The 20,612-nt window shown below is 42.3% G+C and overlaps 1 protein-coding gene across 1 annotated transcript in view; it reads right to left on the bottom strand.

The window, feature by feature from the left end:
- SSH2 (slingshot protein phosphatase 2) overlaps positions 1 to 20,612 on the bottom strand; it is a 196,049-nt gene that overhangs the window by 117,150 nt on the left and 58,287 nt on the right. The window contains exon 2 of the mRNA XM_075196886.1: positions 18,262 to 18,339. Within this exon, the coding sequence (XP_075052987.1) occupies positions 18,262 to 18,339 (78 nt within the window). The remainder of the gene's footprint in view (positions 1 to 18,261; positions 18,340 to 20,612) is intronic.

The raw sequence follows: 20,612 nt of genomic DNA, 5'->3' as shown, positions 1-20,612 counted from the left end.
CAAGGGAGGCCTGTTAACATGACCCACTTTAATAGTGTGATAATGTTCTACTCTTGCTTCATTATCCAATTGCAATAACCTAGACTGAAGCAATTATTCGCTGTAACAGATATCAGTTGAAGTCAAAATTGTGTGTGTGTTAGGGAATTTAGACTGTAAGCCTAAATGGGGCAGGGACTGATGTGAGAGAGTTCTCTGTACAGCGCTGCGGAATTAGCGGTGCTATATAAATTAATGAAGTTGATGATGATGACGATGATGAAGAAAGAGTATTTCCAGCACCAATACTGGGGACAGCTGGGGAGTTACTAGAGAGGACATTTTTTGCTTGCCTCTGCATGAATAAACAAAAATGGTCCCCAATTCAAGAAAGGATAATGAAACATTACAATGAATTTAGCTGCTCTGATGTGCTTGAAGAGAACCCGTATCTTCGTACAACTATATAGGCGAGGGAAGACCGCCTGCACCAGTACATGATTTCTCAGACGTCAGGGAGCTTAAGCTCCCAGCTGAAAAATCTATTGGAGACAGCAGCTTAACCCCAGCGAGACACAGGCGAAATGATGCACTGGTTGACATAGTCTCCTCTTCACCATTTCCTCTATCAATCTATAAATACTGGTGGGCAATGCAGCCAATAGCACTGGTACTCAGCTCAAGGAGAAAGCCACCCTTAGCGTCTAACCAGTCTTTATAGCTATACAAAAGAGAAGCCAGCCTTCTAAAGCCTAAACAGAATAGTTTGTTAGCAAAATATTTTTGGCTGCATATTATTCAGAATCAAAATATTGCAAACTGCATAACACAATTTTACAGCCTGTGCGACTATAGGCAAGAAAACAAAAATAATGTATTTGCCTAATCTATTTTTTTTACCCATCTACTGAGAAAACATGCCAGACGCCCCCACCCAAAATAATTTAGCTTATCCGGAATGTTTGATAAACAGTCTCTCTTGGAAGCGATGTATTATTTTCACATCCAATCTAGTTTTGAGAGTTTCGGTTTAGATACCAGCAGCGGACTGCTTACATTTTTAATATCATGAATATTAACTTACACTGGTATTTACAAGAAATACTTTATAGCTTTGAGATTTCGATAAGCATATAAAAAAAATAAATTGAAATTAAACAAGCGAGCAGTAATAAATGAAACCACAGCTCCAATGACAATGCAGAGTAAATGGAAAGAGATTGGAAAAACATTGCTCAGGGCTCAATGGTAAGACAAGGAGAAACCATTGGAAAGATTTCAAGATTACAGAGCAGCAGTCAGATTGCCTTTTGTACCACAATGTTTAATCACTGACTGTGCGCAGCCTTCAGTTTCTTAATCCTTAAAACCTTTCACTTTTCATTGCATCCGTTAATCTAGTTAAAACTTCCTCATCCTCCAGCCCCCAAACCACCTGCCTCTCCCACTATCATTTTACCAGAGCGTTACAGCAGATCCTCTAGGGCGACTCAAAACTGATCAGAGATGGACCTTGAAAGGAAGCAGACGTTTTGAAGGTCATTGATGCAATAGGGTACAATGCTGTTGGCTTTACACCAGGGTAAAGTTACTGATGGAAAGCAGTAGAACAATTATAAAAAATAGAAAATATTTGCTTTAAAGTGACACTTTTTAAAATGATGTTACTGTTTATTTAGGGCCGGATTAACCCTAGGGCTAACTGGGCTACAGCCCAGGGGCCCCGGGCATCCAGGGGTCCCTTGAAAGTGCTCAGCAGCAGTATTGATCGGTCGGGGGCGCTGATGGGGCGTTGATCAATGCTGCTGAGCACTTTCACTGCGGTCCTTCCCCGGCCCGCTGTAGTCTCCTTACCCACGAGATCTCCTCAGTAAAGAGCGTACAGCGGGCCGGGGAAGGACTGCAATGCCAGGAGAAGGAGGTAAGTGCCTTGGGGCGGCTCGGATCACTGGTGGGGGGGGGCCCTCACGGGGGAATGGAGGCCCCCTTAGCCCAGAGGCCTCCATTCCCTTAATCCGGCCCTGTGTTTATGTAGTGGGGATGGTTTTCGGGCTGGAAAATGGCTATTTTGAGATGTAATTTATGTATCCCAGTGTTCGGTATTGTTTTAGCATGAAGTAAATGATGGTGGGTGGGTGTTACCTCAGAGATGAAGCAGGGTAGTGGCCTGCTCAACTCAAAATTTTGTTTTTAGTTCTACCTATGAGCAGTACATAGTGACTCACTCCCGCAGCCACATGAGATCCGGTGGAAAAAAAACAGCCATCTCTGAATGGTTAAAGCTGTGCATAGGAGTGTGAGAGGTCTATCTGCAATACAAGTTAATATACAGTGAGGATATAGACTGGCCTGTGGGCAGTGACATACATATGTGCAGAAGTGTAGACATAATAGTTATGCCCAATCACGCTGTACTGAGCTGAACAGAGGCACATGAGACTTACAAGCCGCATAAATGTATTAATTCTATGCTAATATCGCACAGAGAAAAAGGACAGCCCACAGATAAGCTTAAGCATGTCATTCCTACATGGCGGCATATCCTAGATGTGGCAGCAGCCTGTTCCAGATAAGAGATTAAAGAGGCAGCCTCTCGCTTTACAATGCATGCAGACTGTCATCTCAGACAAGGATTGTCAACATGATGCAAAGCTGGGAAAACAAACAATCAGATGAGGATAAAGGAATGGATGGCTAAACCCATGTCCTAGTATCTCAAAAAGGCATCTAATACATTAAACAAGCAATCATCTGTAAATGAAAGCTCCACAACACAAAAAAAAAAAAAAAGATTTTACTGGTAACAAACAGGAATCTAAAGAATAAGAAGAAAAACATAAAACAATAGGACTATAATCAAGCATGTAACCCAGTGATGTACAACAAGAGGCCCTAGGGCCTCATCCAGCCCCCAAAGCCCTCACCAGCGGCCCCCAGCTCCTTCCTGCCTTGTTATGAGATCTGTTGTTCTAGCTGGTAACACTTCTATAAACCGCCTGCAGATATGTTATTACAGACAGGCGTCTTCCTTCTGAATAAATGTATAGTTTTAACTTCTTATTGAGATTAAGGGTAATGTGCAGCCCTTAGAAGGTTAGAGGGCAGCACCGCGCGGCCCCAGGAAGGTATCAGGGTGTCCATCACTGATAATTTTTGGTCTATGTTTTTTGTGATAATTCCACTTAAAGCGTATTTCCTTGATTGCTTTGCTTGCTGTTGTCAGGCATAAAATAAGGACATAAAAAATAGGGGATGGGGGGGGGGGGGGTGATAGAAATAAAATGTCAGAGCCTTTTTCTGGGGTCAGCCCAGAAAAATAATACATGGTACGGACAAAGCGGTCCCTGGAATATTTGCAGTTTTGCACAGACACAGTCTCTCTCACGTAGCTGCAGCTCCCACCTCCACCCACTAGTCAGAGTGTGATTGTATTCAGCCAACCTACTCTTCTAGCCAGACCACAGGTATCACAATCTGCTCTGCCTGGGATTTCGCTGGAACAGAGGACAGAGACGCACCCCACCCTATCGCATGGGCGTACTTCTGAAAAGCAGCCCCTTGGAAGGGTTTGCAAATAACCATAGAGACAAAACACAGATTTCATAAAAAAAAAAAAAAAAAAGGTAATATCCCCAACTTAGTCCAACCTCTCTCCAGGATTTTATTTTTTTTCTTCGCCTATAGCATCGGGGGCCCAATACCCAACGGGTTTACTACTTTTTAAACATTTGACACGTGTTTTCATGAACATAATAAAAGCGCCACTACCTTTTCTCTAAAGTCAGCATCAGTGCACAGACCTCCTCATCACCCAGTACCAGTGATGCACTAACATCACACCTTTCACAGCCAAACATTTGTACATTAACCCAATTAACGCCACATGAGAAACTTCTCTAGTCAAGACAAGCGTTTTTTGTACAAGGTCTTTATGGCACTTTCCTTTAAGATGTGCTCCTTTGTCAGAGAAATGTTTTTCCTCTAGCACAGGAATAATTCTGACTTCGGAAGGTCATATTGCAACTGTAGGGAATGTTGTAGCATATTTATAGAATTAACTTACTTTTTCACAGTACACCACAATTTTGCTACTTCTCCTTTAAGCCAAACAATACAGTCCTTTCCAGAAAGCTCACATTTACCAAGGACTCTGTACATTTAGAACCTACTTTTTCAGGTAAATAATAAAAATCAAATAATAAAAAAAAAATAGTGTAAGTGCAGGTACGCTCACCACACAGCTACTAATTCTTGCTGCCAGATTATGGGGGTTTAAATCTGAAATTAGACAGTAGGCCAACACTAGGTTTGATACCGTAGTTGTGGAGGGAGTGGCTCCCCCCTGTGTCCACCCAACTGCCAGAAGGCTTAGCTTGGTGTCACCAAGTCTGGGTTGGGGGATCTAATATATCTCCCATCCAAACTTCCTTCCAGGGCTTTGTCCATATGGTTTAGTGCCACCTCCAAGCTGAATCTGGCTTTATGAGGATTGATGAAACCAGATCGCAGGGATGCAGCCAAGAATCGCCAACAGCTGGACCTCACTGAGCTCCGCAGTGGTGCTTAGTTCCCTGGGACTCCCAAGAGGCAGTGCTGCTTCTGGACTCAGTAGAACCTTTCTAAAGTTACAGGGAGACCCCCAGAGGTCGCAGGACCCTCCTAGGTTCATTGCAGCAGCCCCCACCAGGTCCCCCGTTGAGCATTTTACGTTTATACTTTATTTTATATGTACAAGGTGCTGTAGGGCAGCAACAATAGATTTTTTTTCCCCATTGTGAGCAGGAATGGGGTTACCCAAGCATTGTCCAGAAACTACAGATATGGTTTTATCACAGAACTAGTCTGTACTGCCTCACATTATCACATGACTGACCGGTGCACAGAGAATCAGAACGCTGGTTATACAAAAGAGCCATAAAATTTGGTGAAAACTCATTTGACATTAAAGTGACCCCATTTATGACCTTGTTGTCTGGGATAGACCCTAATGTAGAAAACTCACACACCAAGTTTTGGGTTCCTGTGCACACTCCAGAGTCTTCTGATCCTCTGAGCGGGTTAAGGCTATGTACACACAGGCAACAATGTGTGTTTAAACCACAGGCTTCCAAGCTCACCGCCAGGGACTACATACACTGGACTAAGGCTAGGTACACACTGAAGAATTTTCCGAACGACGTGTTCTCTCAAACAATTGAACCTACGACTGTAGATCCCAATCAGTCAGACGATTCATGCATACACACTGACACAATTTACCTTCAAATCTGTGCTCTTCGTCTGGTCCTCTAGTCTTCAAAGAATGACAACACATTATTCAACCAATCTAGTCACACTGATTAAAACCGCCTTGTTATAGCTCTACATGTCCTAACGAATTTCGTTAGCTTCTGTGACTCTGAAACGAAACATTCTGTCTCAGAACGATCAAATGAATTATTCCTTCTACAGCACTCTCTACATTTATTCACTGGGACATTCATCGCTGGCATCGGCTGAAAAGAACACGACTCTGTAAACTCTGGGTCGGTGGTTGGTCAGAAAATATTAAACCACACGAACAACCAAATGAAGTGATGATCGTCACTTTGGGGTGACTTTAGATCATCGTGTCACTATACACACTCACACGATATCTAACCAATCGGTTAGATGTCGGCTGATTGGAGGTTTTTCGTGCAATCATCGGGCCAGTGTGTACCTAGGCTAATTCCTATAGCCAGACCACAGATATCACAATCATCTCTGCAGGGGCTGTGACTACAGACAGAATATGGAACAGATAAGCAGCCCACCCTTTTCCATGTGGATACATTTCTGAATTTTTCAAGTACCATTCGTGTCATTCCTCATTTCCTTTATTTAAATGATTTTGAATATCTGCACTTTTCAAACCAATTTTGCTTTCTAATGTAACCAAGTTACCTAATGCCATTCTGTACATACTCAATTCACCTTATAGACTGGAAAATCATCAAATCCATTTTTAAATACTTGAGTGAATTGTATGTGAATTAATATACTACTTCGACGTAACTATATTTTGGGACACATGCAGTCAAATAACGTGTGAAGTGTGAAAAGCTCATCAAGTGTGAGGGGAGTAGATAATAAATGCACCTTTCCCTCTGTGCTCTAGCAGGGGGATTCAGAATGACATCACACCTCCAAGCTCACATGCCGCCTCTCCCAAGTCCTCCCATCCAATAAGGAACCAAGCAATGGTCTCCATTACTGGACACTAGTGTGTTCTAGTGAGGACGGAATGTTTATCCATGTCCAGAGTGGCACTTATCACCAACACATGGAATGGGGCTCAAGATGTTTGATTCTTACTAATATTTATTTATAATATAAATATATATATATATATATATATATATATATATATATATATATATATATATATATATATATATATATATATATATTTTTTTTAAAGTTTTATTTTTGAGAAGGTCAATAATGAGCATCAGTCCAAGACAAAATCTGTTACAATCAGGTTATGCATGTTCAGGGACTAATACAATCATTGTATAACATAATAAAAAGAGTTTTGATATTGACCAAGTTTTAACTATAAGAATAGAAGCAAAAAGAGACAGAAAAGAAAGGATAGTCAGAGAAAAGTGGGCAAGATAGATTAGGAGGCGGTGTGGCAGGCCGCCAGAAAAAGAAAAGAAAAAGAAAGCAAGAGGTAGAAGAGAAGTGTGGGGGGGGAGGCAGGGGGGGCGAGGGATGGTAGCAGGTTGAGGGGGGATATCAAGTGGAATGTTTTAGAGGAGTCATAGAGCAAAAGGAATTTGGATTTGAAAAAATGACATCCACGGCTCCCAGACTTTGTTGAATGATTTGGAGGTATTGCGCAATATGCATGTCATAAACTCCATTTTGTATGAGTGCCAAACTCTATTAATAATTGTCTGCATAGTAGGCGCGGAGGGTTGTTTCCAATTAGTGGCAATTTGACACAGTGCTGCAGAAACTATGTGGCGGAACATTTTTGTTTGATGTTTAGTTGCGGATGGAATCCCAAGTGGGAGAAGGAAAAACTTGGGAGAAATTGGGATGTCAATCTGTAGAATCTGAGACGCAAAGTTCCGTAGTTCCAACCAGAATGGGGCAAGCTTGGGGCATTGCCACCAAATATGGAGGAAGGACCCTTCCGACGAACATCCTCTCCAACATGAGCTAGATGAGTCCGGAAAGATTTTTTGTAATCTGGTCGGGACCAAGTACCATCGATAAATAAATATATATATTTTATACACACACTGTGTATCTATCGCCGAAGCACCTCTTAAAATGTTCAAATTATTCAAAGTATAAGTGCTTTTTAAAGTTCTTGATTCCTTCGTTTCTATAACCACGCTTGTACTGTTCAAACCAAGCAGACTGTAGTCCATGCCTTCACATACCCGATCTCCACAGGAAAACCATGAATCTGGAAAATCAAACATACGGGGGCGTATATCTGACAATAGGCATAGAGGGTTTGGATCACAGACATTGCATGTTACCTGCTATACACCGGGCAATGAACGGATATATCCGCAGGAGATTCAGTACACTCTTGATATGTTTACATTCATGTGATTTCTGGTACGTGTTCAATTTGTACAACTTTTATTAAAACTGCTTTTAAAATGATAATACACAATGGAAGCGCCCCGTATGTTTGATATTCTAGAATATAAATATACATCTAAATATCTGTCTCATACTTTCCATTCAAGACCTTAAATTTAAGAATCCAGAACATAATACTGACCCAAGAACTGGTTAATAAAGTTCAATTTAAATCAACTAAAAATATCTTAGCAGATACAATAGCTGACTAAAGACTTATTTTTAAACACTTTCACCCAATTTGTAAGATCTTTTATGTTCATTCCAATAAAGCTGCTGCAATCTCCAAATCACACATCAAAGCACAAGCAAATTATGCCTCAGGGTAACGCTGTCCTATACTGCAGCTGGCTGTTATCTACAGGCAAATGGCATACCTTTGTTGGACAAAACATATTTAAAAATAGCCTACAGAGGTCAAGTCTGGGCCTCTCCCCACAAGACCAAAGGGACTGTACAAAGACAAACATGGCAGCACAAGAAACTCTGATTGAAAGGATTGCCGTGACAAATCTGAGTCAGACATGCCTCCAGAACGTTACCGACCCGGCTTGTCTCACCATCCCTCCGGATATTCCTTGTGTACCTCTACTTACCAGAACGTTACCGAATCAGGTTCTTGTCATGCATTTGGGCCATAGCCCAGGCCTCAACCACCAACCACTCCCCACTGTCACCCCCGGCAACCACCAACCACTCCCAACTGTCACTTCTCCTTCAAGAAATATATATATATTTTTTTAAATCTTTATAAACACTTTTAACAATTAAATTAACAAATTAAAAATATCTTAGTATACCAAATTTCAGCCCTTTCTGAATTTTTTTTTACACACACACACACTAAGAATTTAGTAGGTCAGTGTATAACTCCGCCCAGCAGGTGGCGCTGCAGCTTGGTTTTATTTTTTACACACACACAGACAGACTAACACACGCCACTAGACATTTATATTATAGATATATATATATATATATATATATAGAGATATATATATATATATATATATATATATATATATATATATATATATATATATATATATATATAATCTATATATATATATATATATATCACACACAGATGTATGTAGATGTACAACCTTACAAGTGATATTTAGTGAAGGACAGTAGGGGAGACAACTGCCCACTCAGCCACAGAAACAAGTCACTCTGGTCACTGATCTGCTGTATTTGAAACTTAAATGCTCCAAAGACTATATGGTAATTAATGGTTCATCTTATCTACTTGGTTATCAATCTGCTTGGCTCTACATGATTAGTGAGGCTTTGCAAGAAAGTTAAATCCTATTCTCTGTGATCAATTATCCATCATAACTGTCTCTTCTGGATGATGCCTATGATTAAAAGTTCTACCTACACAGATGCTTTCCTGCTTCTATTTTGGTCCCAAAGTATGGCTTAAACAAACAGTAACCAAGCACTGCAGCATTAAACAATTCACTTACAGTAGAAAGAGTCTAACCCAGGAGGGCAACGTTTTGCCAATGGTGTGTCGGCAAAAATCTTATCAAGCCCAGGTGTGCCAGATTATATATATATATATATATCTATAATATAAATGTCTAGTGGCGTGTGTTAGTCTGTCTGTGTGTGGAAAAAATAAAACCAAGCTGCAGCGCCACCTGCTGGGCGGAGTTATACACTGACCTACTATATTCTTTGTGTGTGGGAAAAAAAATTCAGAAAGGGCTGAAATTTGGTATACTAAGATGTTAATTTGTTAATTGTTAATAAAGTGTTTATAAAGATTTTAAAAAAAATATATATATATTTCTTGAAGGAGAAGTGACAGTTGGGAGTGGTTGGTGGTTGCCGGGGGTGACAGTGGGGAGTGGTTGGTGGTTGAGGCCTGGGCTATGGCCCAAATGCATGACAAGAACCTTTTTAACACCTTAAGTAGCTTGATTTGACTAGAATGCATGAGTATCATGCACGGGTTAACACATATATATATATATATCTATATATATCTATATCTATATATATATCTATATCTATCAAGTTCATGGAAATGGTAACGTCATTCTTTAACTTAATGTGGGTCTTGGGTTTTATTTGTTTGTTTTTTGTATAGATAACTGTTTTTAACCTCTGGGTGAGCACCTGATGCCAGTTATGGATACCAGGATGCTATCTTTGCATAGCTGTTGAATACTTGAAATATATCTTATAACCATGTATAATTCTCATACTTTCATAACTTAACATTGACTTGTGGCTTGTGACCAATAGTCAAGAAGTTTAAAGAAAAAGCAAATAAATTATTTTATTATTGCAAAACATAATGATGTCTCTTATGGCTCTAACATATGGGAACATTTTAAGAAAGTAAAGTGAACTGCTGGTTTCATTTACATTTGTTACTGACTGGTGGCAAATTCAGTTATTTTGCTGGCAATAAATTTACTGATGGGTGGAAACCCTGGCTGTACCTAATAACCCTCCCGCTCCGTATAGGTCAGTTTGAGACGTTTTTCTTGCCATCTCCAAATAATTGTGACTATGTTTACAAACCACATATAAAGCTTGGTTCTTTGTTCTCCTGGAAAATATATCTCGTTCCCCTTTTTTATTGTTACTGTGAACTTGGATGTTAATGTTTAGTAAATTTGCTATAACACAATAAAGAGGCCACACCCATATGACTGGTTAATTGGCCACACCCATGTGACAAGATGACAATGCCATACCCAAACCACACCCATATAATGTCATAATGGACACAGGGTATAAAACAGGGGGCTGAGAGCCCACAAGTCATCTGGTCTTGGATATAGACAAACTACAAAGCTTATACCTTGCATCTTGGCTAGAGTTCAGACGTTTCTCATCTTGAGAAAGTGCAGATGGCATCCCCCGCCTCGCTAAAGGGGCAGTGCCCAAGAAGACGCCGCCTCACCCCCCTGGCGGAAGGCGCCATGGCCACAACACCGCCTACAAGACTGCGCCTCCCCCCACTGGCAGAAGGCGCCATGGCCAAAGGACCGCCCACAAGACGGCGCCTCCACCCACTGGCAGAAGGCGCCATGGCCCAGAAGCCAGTGCCTCCACCTCCCCGGGCTGATGGCGCCGTGGCAACAAGACCGCCCAGAAGACGGCGCCTCCCCCCACTGGCAGAAGGCGCCATGGCCCAGAAGCCAGTGCCCCCACCTCCCCGGGCTGATGGCGCCGTGGCAACAAGACCTCAGACGAGATGGCGCCTCCCCCCACTGGCTGTGGCCCAGGCGCCGGCGCCCCCCCCTCCCCGGGCTGATGGCGCCCTGGCAACAAGACCTCAGACGAGATGGCGCCTCCCCCCACTGGCTGTGGCCCAGGCGCCGGCGCCCCCCCCTCCCCGGGCTGATGGCGCCGTGGCCGCAAGACCGCCCACGAGACGGCGCCCTCCCCTCGGGCTTATGGAGGAGTGGCCCGGAAGACTGCGTCGTCCCCCCTCCCCTGGCTGAAGGTGGCGTGGGCCAAAAGCCAGCGGTTCCCCAATGGCTGAAGAGGTAGCTGGCGCACCCCCCCCCCCCCCCTTCCAAATAAATGAAAAATTATTAGATTTTGGTCTCCTGTGATATTTTAAGCATTTAGGGGGTTAATGTACATGTTAAATGCATGTTGAAAAGAAATAAACACACATTTAAAAGTCAAAAGTAGCATTTTTATCCCAGCAAGCTATGCCAGAAAGCCACCACACAGAAAGAGAAATATACACAGTGAATTTGACTGGCATGTGTATCTGTCACAACTATATTTGCGTACCTGCTATTGTTGGCATTACTCAGAGGAAGGTGCGGAATCTAACATGACCCTGGTATTCACCAGGGACCCCCGCAAGGAGGTATGGACTCCGCTGCAGGGACACGCAGGTCGCGGTCCTTCCACAAGTCGAATAGCGAGATACAAGTGGAGATTTGTCAGACTGGCCGGGTCGATAACGTTCTGGTAAGTAGAGGTACACAAGGAATATCCGGAGGGATGGCGAGACAAGCCGGGTCGGTAACGTTCTGGAGGCATGGTACAACAGGGAGATCCAAAATGGGTGGTCAAATGGTCCGGGTCAGAAGGGTCACAGGCAAGCAAGAGAAGTCAGGAACAAGGCTTAGGAACTGGAACACAGGAAAGGCTGGAGGCAGGTTAGACCTGATACTCTGGCACAGGTGTGTGCACAGGAAGCACCTTATAAAGGTTGAGGGGCCAATAGGATGGTAGTGGGCAGCAGCAATGTTCTCAGCTGCCGCTGAGACTATTGAGTAACGTCCCATTGCCTATCAACGGGACGCGCATGCGGCCGCGCCGAGCTGCCAGAACGTCCGCGTCTCAGACGCGCTGGGAAGAGAAGCAGGCAACCGTCACGAGGAGACAGCGGGATGGCGCCTGACAGGATCTACACAATTTTTCCTATAAACTCCATTTACAAGACTTTTACCAGGACTGAGAGCGAGTCTGGATGTGACAAATAGCTAGATGGCGGAGTCAAGTGTTACATTTAGGCAGTGGGCTTGGAAGACTGAGGAAATTGTGGTGTTATTGACAGTGAGGGAGATTTGAGGGCAGGTGGTGACTGTGGAAGGAGAGAAGATAATAAGCTGTGTTTGGGACATGTTGAGGTTTAGGTAGCGTTGAGACATCATTGTGGATATAGTAGACAGACGGTTACACAACATAGTACAGAAGGACAGAGGTAAGGGGAAGAGATAGATTTGGGTCTCATCAGCGTAGAGGTGGTATTGGAGGTCGAATGAACGGATTAGTGCCTCAAGGGAAGCGGTATAAAACTAAAAAAGTAAAGGGCTAAGAACAGAGTCTTGTGGGACCCCAACAGATAGTGGGAGTGGAGGGGAGTATGTGCCAGAGGTAGAAACATTAATGGAGCTGTTCGATGGGGTAAGTGATCCAGGAAAGAACTGTGTCACAAAGGCCAATGGAGTGAAGGGTGTGTAGAAGAAGAGGGTGATCAACAGTGTCAAAAGTAGCAGAGAGGTCCAGGAGAATGAGTATGGAGAAATGACCCTTAGGCTTTGCAGTAAGTAGATCATTGATCACTTTTGTGATTACAGTTTCAGTGGAATGTTGGGGGTGGAATCCTGATTGCAGAGAGTCGAGAATGGAATGAGAGGCGTTTGTACACTAATCGCTCAAGTAGTTTGGAGGCAAAGGGGAGGAGAGAAATAGGGCAGTAGTTGGGGAGAGAGGCTGGATCGAGATATGGTTTCTTTAGAATTGGTGAGATGAGCGCATGATTAAAGGAGGATGGAAATTGGGAGACAGGTTGAAGAGGTGGGCCTGCAGTGGAGGAGAGGGAGCAGAGAAGTTGTGAGGGAATAGGGTCTAGGGGACAGGTTGTAGGGTGAGATGATGAAATAAGTGCATAGATTTTTTCAATTACTTGAGAGAATGAATTAAGGGTGGATTGGGGAGTGTAAGTAAAGATAAAATAAAAGTTAAATACAGGCAACTTATGTAGGGACTGACAGAGCAGAGCAGCAATTGTAACATCTTTTTGTGAATGAAATTAGTCTAGAAGCTGCCAGAGCAGTAACTTAGAATTCTAGCGCCTGGGGCGAGAAAGACAAATGCTGATGATTAAATATAGACCATTCAATCTGAAGACAAAACCACAACTAGAGCATGGGTGGGGGAAATTAGTTTATCTAGCATACTACGGAAAGCCTACAAGCACAGACTCCTGTTCCGCTAACCAGTCAAATATCCCTAGTTAAATGTGAGCTCTCATTGTAAAACCAATGTTGTACAAAATATTTTAAAATAACCACTTAGGCCAAATAACTAACTCCTTTCTACCACCAGAAAGAGAACACGGCATCAACACAAACCATTGCTTCCATTTCATTGTATAACGGACAAAAAGAACATGATTTAAACATACAACTTACAATGGATAACTACAGCTCACTTCTTTTCTAGATCATTATATAAGAACAGATATTCCTCATCATTGCCGAAGATTGTGGAATTTTTAAAGTCATGTTTGACTAGGTAATATCACCTTTTGTATGCACTCACCCTAACTTAGTGTCCCGACCTCGCTATTTACCAGATACTCATTCTATGTTGGTCAATCCTCCTGTCAGAGAGGTAGTACAGTTTTGGATGCTCAATACATCCTCGTGCCAAGAGCAATGAGTGACATCAGACATCCAATTGGCACAGTAGAGACACAAGTAGAACTTCTGATGTTCAAAATTCTCCTTTGTCCTCCAGCAGGAGGATCAAACACCACAGGATCTGGACATTGTAGGAGGAGCATGAGGGTTGAGAATCTAATGGAGAAGGGGGTTTGGATACCAGATGGGGAAAGTAGAGATTTACCATACAAATTTATGATCAGGACGTACACTGCTCAACTAAACACAAAAATACACATAAAATACATTTCATTTTTTTATGGAAGTATCAATGTGTTGGTTAGGACAATCCAATTAAATATGCAACGATCAGCCACAACATTAATACCACTGACAAGTGAAGTGAATAACATCAATTATTTTGTTACAATGGCACCTGTCTAGGGGTGGGATATATTAGGTAGCAAGTGAACAGTCAGTTCTTGAAGTTGATGTGTTGGAAGCAGGAAACATGGGCAAGTGTATGGATCTGAGCAGCTTTGACAAGGACCAAATTTTGATAGCTAGACAACAAAGTCAGAGCATCTCCAAAGCAGCAGGTCTTGTGGGGTGTTCCCAGTATGCAGTGGTTAGTACCTACCAAAAGTAATCCAAGGAAGGTCAACCCGTGAACATGCAACAGGGTCATGGGTGCCCAAGGCTCATTGATGCAAATGGGGAGTGAAAAAAGTTAATGCTGGCCATGATAGAAAGGTGTCAGAACACACAGTGCATCACAGTTTGACAGGTCTGCAGCTACACAACCCTATACGCCTCAGAGTGCCCATGCTGACCCCTGTCCATCGCCAAAAGCTCCAGGGATCAGAACTGGACCATGGAACAATGGAAGAAGGTGGCCTAGTCTGATGAATTACGTTTTCTTTTCTTCATGTGGATGGCTGGGGGAGTGTGCATCATTTAACTGGGGAAAAGATGACATCAGGATGCACTATGGGAAGAAGGCAAGCTGGAGGAGGCAGTGTGATGCTCTGGGCAATGTTCTGCTGGGACACCTTGGGTCCTGGCATTTATGTGGATGTTACTTTGACGCGTCCCACATGCCTAAAAACATTGTTGCAGACCAAGTACACCTCTTCGTGGTAACGGTATTCCCTGATGGCAGTGGCCTCTTACAGCAGGATAATGCGGCCTGTCACACTGCAAACATTGTACAGGAATGGTTTTGACAAACTCCCAGATCTCAATCCGATCCAGCATGTGTGGGATGTGCTGGAAAAACAAGTCCGAGCCATGGAGGCCCCACCTCGCAACTTACAGGATCTGCTGCCAACGTCTTGGTGCCAGATACCACAGGACACCTTCAGGGGTCTTGTGGAGTCCATGCCTCATAGGGTCAGAGCTGCTTTGGTGGCACAGGGGAGACCGACACAATATTAGACAGGAGGTTTAAATGTTGTGGCTGATCGGTGTATATGAAATACATTCAACGTTTTTTTCTTTCTTTTTTTAAGTAAAGGCAGGGACTCAGGTGAGAGCACAAGGTGTTTCTTGTCTCTAGTAAGTGCAGTAAAAAATACTAATTCTTCTATAGTACAAATTGCTGCTATAATTGACAGCTTACATTCTTAAGTAATATCTAAGGCCGTTTTAGAGTTGAAGCCCTGAGCATTGTTTAATAATAAAAAAAAATAAAAAAAATTTATGCTTGAAATTTATTTTAATAGTGGACATCATAATATACTTTGGATTATGGAGAGCTGTATGGAAAACCGTCAACCCATCGTTCAGTACATTGCCATTGAACAACAGAAAGCAACACATGTAGCTCAGAGCACTTTAATCCAGCAACCCTGGCACTTGGCTACAACATTTAATGGCGAAAAATGGTTTTGATTATAGCCTTTTCAGATTAAATGTAGTGTTGTACAACAGTTACACCCACTAAGGGACCGTCTGCCATCTGTTCACTCTGGCAGATTTCTGGCAATTACATTTATTGGGGACCTCTACTGGTCAGTCTCCATAACCATCACCGAGTGGCGGAAGAGGTAACACATTCTGGGCTAGAAAGGCTGGCTTCTGATTGAAACAACACTGCAGCAAACCAATCAGGAGCCGGCTATCACTTTCAGCCCTGCTTAGGATCCTCCACACCAGTGATGATTATGGAGGCAGATCACCAGAGGTTGTACATGATCCTGGTCAACAGCCTAGTGTGGGGGAAAAATGTGAGCATTGAAAAACAGGGTAGGATTGAGCAAAACCCTTTAAAAATGGTAAAAAATTCCTCCAGAATATCGCCATTGTTCTCACAAACCAGCAGCATGTAAAGAGTCTGGTGACTGCTCAGACTTCTATCAAGGAAATACTGAGGCTCCAGAGACTGCTCAGCTCTTCTCTAGTTTCCCATCCTTTATTAATTTACCATTTTACATTAGAGAAGCTGTCTTTATCCTCTCTGCTTCATCATCAAACACCATATGCTGCTCAAGCTGCACAGGACTGATAAAAGCATTAGCACCATGACTGGCATATGCTAAAATGTTTTTATCCCCATTTAATGTTTACATCCAGTTAGGAAAGTTTAGTTAGCAAGGTTGTATAAAAGACACAGGACCATCAAGCTCAACCTACCATAGATTCTTACTTGTATTGATCTAGAGGAAGGCAAAACAAAGTGAACAGTGTGACACTTGGCAATTTAGCGTAACACTGGAAGAGGAAGGGGAGGGGGGGGGGATCCGTTCCTGACCCATGGATGGGAATCAGATAATACACCCCCATAATGTCATCTACTAACTATTAAAAATGAAGCCCTTAAGCTGAATGCAGATAAACGCAGCTGCTTGTCACAAAGCAGGCACGGACATTACAGGGTTAACTGTGGGAGGATTGCTGTTCCCGGATGTTAGGGGGGGGGGGGGGGGAGTAGGAGGAGTTTTTGATATATACCACTGACCAGACAGTTTAACTTCCTCTAGTCAATGGGATTTCCCACCCACCCTTCCTTTTTACATTAAGTTAGGGTTAGGTAGAAGAGAAAAATGGGAAAGGTTGGCAGCCAGGAGAGCTTTTACAATCAGCGACTAATTCATACGGTGCTACCGCTGATTGGCCGCACGTCACTGCTCCTTTCGAAACACCCTGGCTCTTGTTAACTCTGTGCGAGGACCCCTTGACCTGCACTGTGCGCGTACGTCTTGGGGAGCCCAGAGGGGAGTGGTCACGATGATGCCAAATTTAGCACCGGCCGATCGTAAAGGACTGTGGTGCCTGGGACCAGTGGTTAGTGCCTGTGGGCCATACACTGTTCAGTTTCGCTATTAGTTGTTAGCTGATTGTATCGCTCTCGTCGCCACCCTTTTATAGGCATCAATAATAATAAATAAAATAAATAAATAAAAAGTTTACTTTATTTGCCACTACAAAGTTGTCTGTGTCTTTATTTGTAGTTAAGAATGAAAAGTGTATGATTAACGTTGTTAAGGTATAGTGTAATGCTGAGGGAATCAGCAGTATGCAGTTTATACCTACAGATGCTATTTCTTGTGGTCTACAGAACTATCCCTGAACATTCGCTGTACAAGAACATATACTAAAAAGACATTCAGGTAATGTATACTATCTAGGAATTTTATTTAAATTAAAAACTATTGTGTTTAGAAATATCCTTGATTCCAACACCTGAAACTAGCCTTTTATGGTATGCTTCAGATTTTACAGCCATTTGCGCTCCTACAGTGGATATAAAAAGTATTCACACCCTTTAGCAATCTTCACATTATTTTAAATTATGGAATCAAAATGGATTTATTTTGGAGCTATGACCCCCGGTCAATACAAAATACCCAGTAATGTCACTACAACGGTAAAAGCTTTTTCTTGAACAACTGTAATTGTACTATAATTCTATGTTGATAGTTTATATGGAGACTGAAGTATTACAGCAATCCCCTAACAAATTCCTAATGTGTGCATATACAGTTCTTGCTGTTCATTTCTGCAATGTAATGCCTTTACTTGAATGTCAGATCAACTCTGCTTAATCAGAAAATTGTTCACCAGTTGTTCACTGCTCTGTACTTTATTTCTGTTGAAGTGTAGTCCACAAGAGTCATTGACATTAATATATAAACTGCATTTACAGTTTTTTTGTAACCTGTATCTGTATACATAGCGCACACAAAAAAACAAAAAACACCAGAACATAATAATTTATCCCACATTTTCTTTTGATCTCAGTACTTAATAAACAGCACCAACCTGAGTGATTTTATGCTACAGGTGGATGGGCAGGTTATTGTAAAATAAAAGGTGTTTATTGCCACAAGCAGTTACAGAATATGAAATATAACAACAAACTACCTATTTGTATGATATCTACAACAGAAAAAGGACCTATATATCTAGATATGACCTCACTATTCAAATGGATATTTAGTTTTTAGTTTTTTCAATGTCTGCAAGTTATCTTTGTGGTTTCTTTGATCCATAGATGTTTTTTCTTCAAGAAGGCAAATAAAATGGTGTCTATATGCTAAGTGGTATACCTACGTACATTGGTACCATTTAAGAGTTCTGTATCTTCACATTGGCAGCAGAACACGTCAGTTTCACTTTCTTCCCACTGAGAATTCTGTAACGTAAATGAGACAATGTCAACTTTTCGCAGCCTGGCTATGGAAGAGAAGAGTGGCTAAGGGAGGCCCGAAAGCAGAGTGCAGAAGCAGAAATAAAGCAAGGTTTAAGGGTGCCATATCCTTATAAAGTGTACTTATTACTTACATACAGGGGAGACAGCAATTTAGCAAGCTGAACCAGTGCTTAGCCCATCAAGCTGCATGAATATTGGTTCAACCCACAAAATGGCTGCCTCCAGAGAGAAGGTGACAGGTTCACTTTAAGGTGCACACATCCCGACAATCTAACATTCACTTCTTTACATCAATAAACATGTTACTGATTACAGTCTGTACTGTAAGTGGACATTACCATGGACATCTACCACACAATGTCTCTTTCACATAATGTTTCCTTATGAAAACACACATTAAGCTGGCAGACCGTACCTAGGGGCTAGAACACAGTGGGAATGAAACGTTACCACTTTACTTCCAAAGAAAATAGTGGGAATAAAAATATAATAAAATAATTATTTTGTTCAGCTGCATAATGTTTTATAACCTTCTTAAGAGAAAAAGAAGGCTGAATCTCATTTTAGGGTTTGCTACTAATCGGAACACAGTTGTTGCAGCCAAACATTGTGCAATACGATCATTTGGCCCAACTGCTGAAAAACTAGATCTGTGCCCAATTTGGATATACAAGGCCCAACAGTACAGATCAAGCCGCAACATTATGACGCAATTGTTTCCTTTTCCCGTGGGTGAGGGCAAAATGACATAAGACACTGCGCCATGGAGACCCCCATCTTGCCTACTTTACAAGGAAGAGTGACCTGCTGTCCAGAAGTCAGGGAGACACACAGTATAGATCCAGGACAGTGACTGAATGGCGAGATCTTAAAATAAACAGGTCATCTACCATTTTAAGACTGGTTGACCGATTTGCTTGGATATTTATGTTGTGATACTTTACCTAGTCTCTATAAGGCATCACTCATGCAAAGTGTACAATTCACTACATGTGCAGTTTTTTACCATAATCCCCTTATCAGCTTCCAAAGCCCTCCTCTCAATCTTTGTGTGTGGTAACAGCTTGGAGGTACGGCCTGCAGGCACAATGTCCAGATCAGAAGAGTCTTTAGTGCAAACAGTGGTGGCAGACTCAAGCACCAAGTCTGACTATAACTGGTATAAATATGGAAAAATTTACATTTAAAGTATTTTGTCTCTTGTACTAGGCAGAGAAAATTGAGAGAGACCTTTAAGAATACATTAGGCCCCATTCACCGATGCCATGGGGGCCCCCTTCTACATTTTACCATGATCGGTGCCTGATCCCACACTCATATTATCCTGGATACCCCTGTTGATTGTGTCAAGTAGCCGCAGCCTGTTACGCACAGCTGACATGAATTGCTGGTATGACAGTCTATGCGCATGTGTGCCAGACAGCGTAACTGCAAGCAGAGATCGCCTTAACCCTGGCAGTCCTCAGGATCAGTCTAGTGTCTTTGTACGCGTGAGACTGATAAACTGACAGGAAAACAATGTGTTGTAGTACACAGTGATGGGCAACAGGGGAGGTCATTCAACCCATCTAACTGGAGAAGCGAGAGTTGGAAGTGCAGTCTGCCCCACGTAGTGTCCCTCCTTCCTCTGTAGGCTCAGGACTGAGTGACAAGGTAAGTGGGGGTATTTTGGTGCAAGTGTGGGGGGGGGGGGGGAAGGGTTCAAAATGGCCTGCTGCGGGGGCTTTTATGCCAAGCGGAGAAGCACATAGGGATATTTTGGGATGAGTTATGGTGGTGCGGAAGTGGTTTTGTTTTTAATGGGGGGGGTGGGGGGGGGTTTGTTTTCTAAAAAACAGAGATTAAGTGTAACCTGTGTCCTTGGCGTCCTCGCTAATCTACAATGAATTTACCAGGTCTGTTCTAGGCTAAGTGGAGATTGCAGCGGGGATGTCTAATGCACTCTGCTCATATAATGAGATTCACCACAATTTGCACATTTAGTAAATGTGTAAATTGCTGATGTGGAAATTGTTTACTAATTTCAGTTTAGATTTCAATTACGATAAAGATGATATTATTGTATAACTATAAAACATTTCTTTGCTATTACAATGCTGCTCTGCTTGTATGCCGAGTTTTGAAACTTATTACCACGTTTACCATTATGTTGATTGAATGAAAAAATGAAATCCTCCTCTTTGTACAGAAATACCCCTTAAAAAGGTTAACAGGAGTAATTTTACACAAAAAAAGTAACGTGGCTACTGACTGCT

Source organism: Mixophyes fleayi, chromosome 2, assembly GCF_038048845.1.
Source record: "Mixophyes fleayi isolate aMixFle1 chromosome 2, aMixFle1.hap1, whole genome shotgun sequence".
Taxonomy (NCBI): Eukaryota; Metazoa; Chordata; class Amphibia; order Anura; family Limnodynastidae; genus Mixophyes; species Mixophyes fleayi.
Note: the sequence above shows the minus strand (reverse complement) of the source record. Positions and strands in the feature narration are given on the sequence as shown.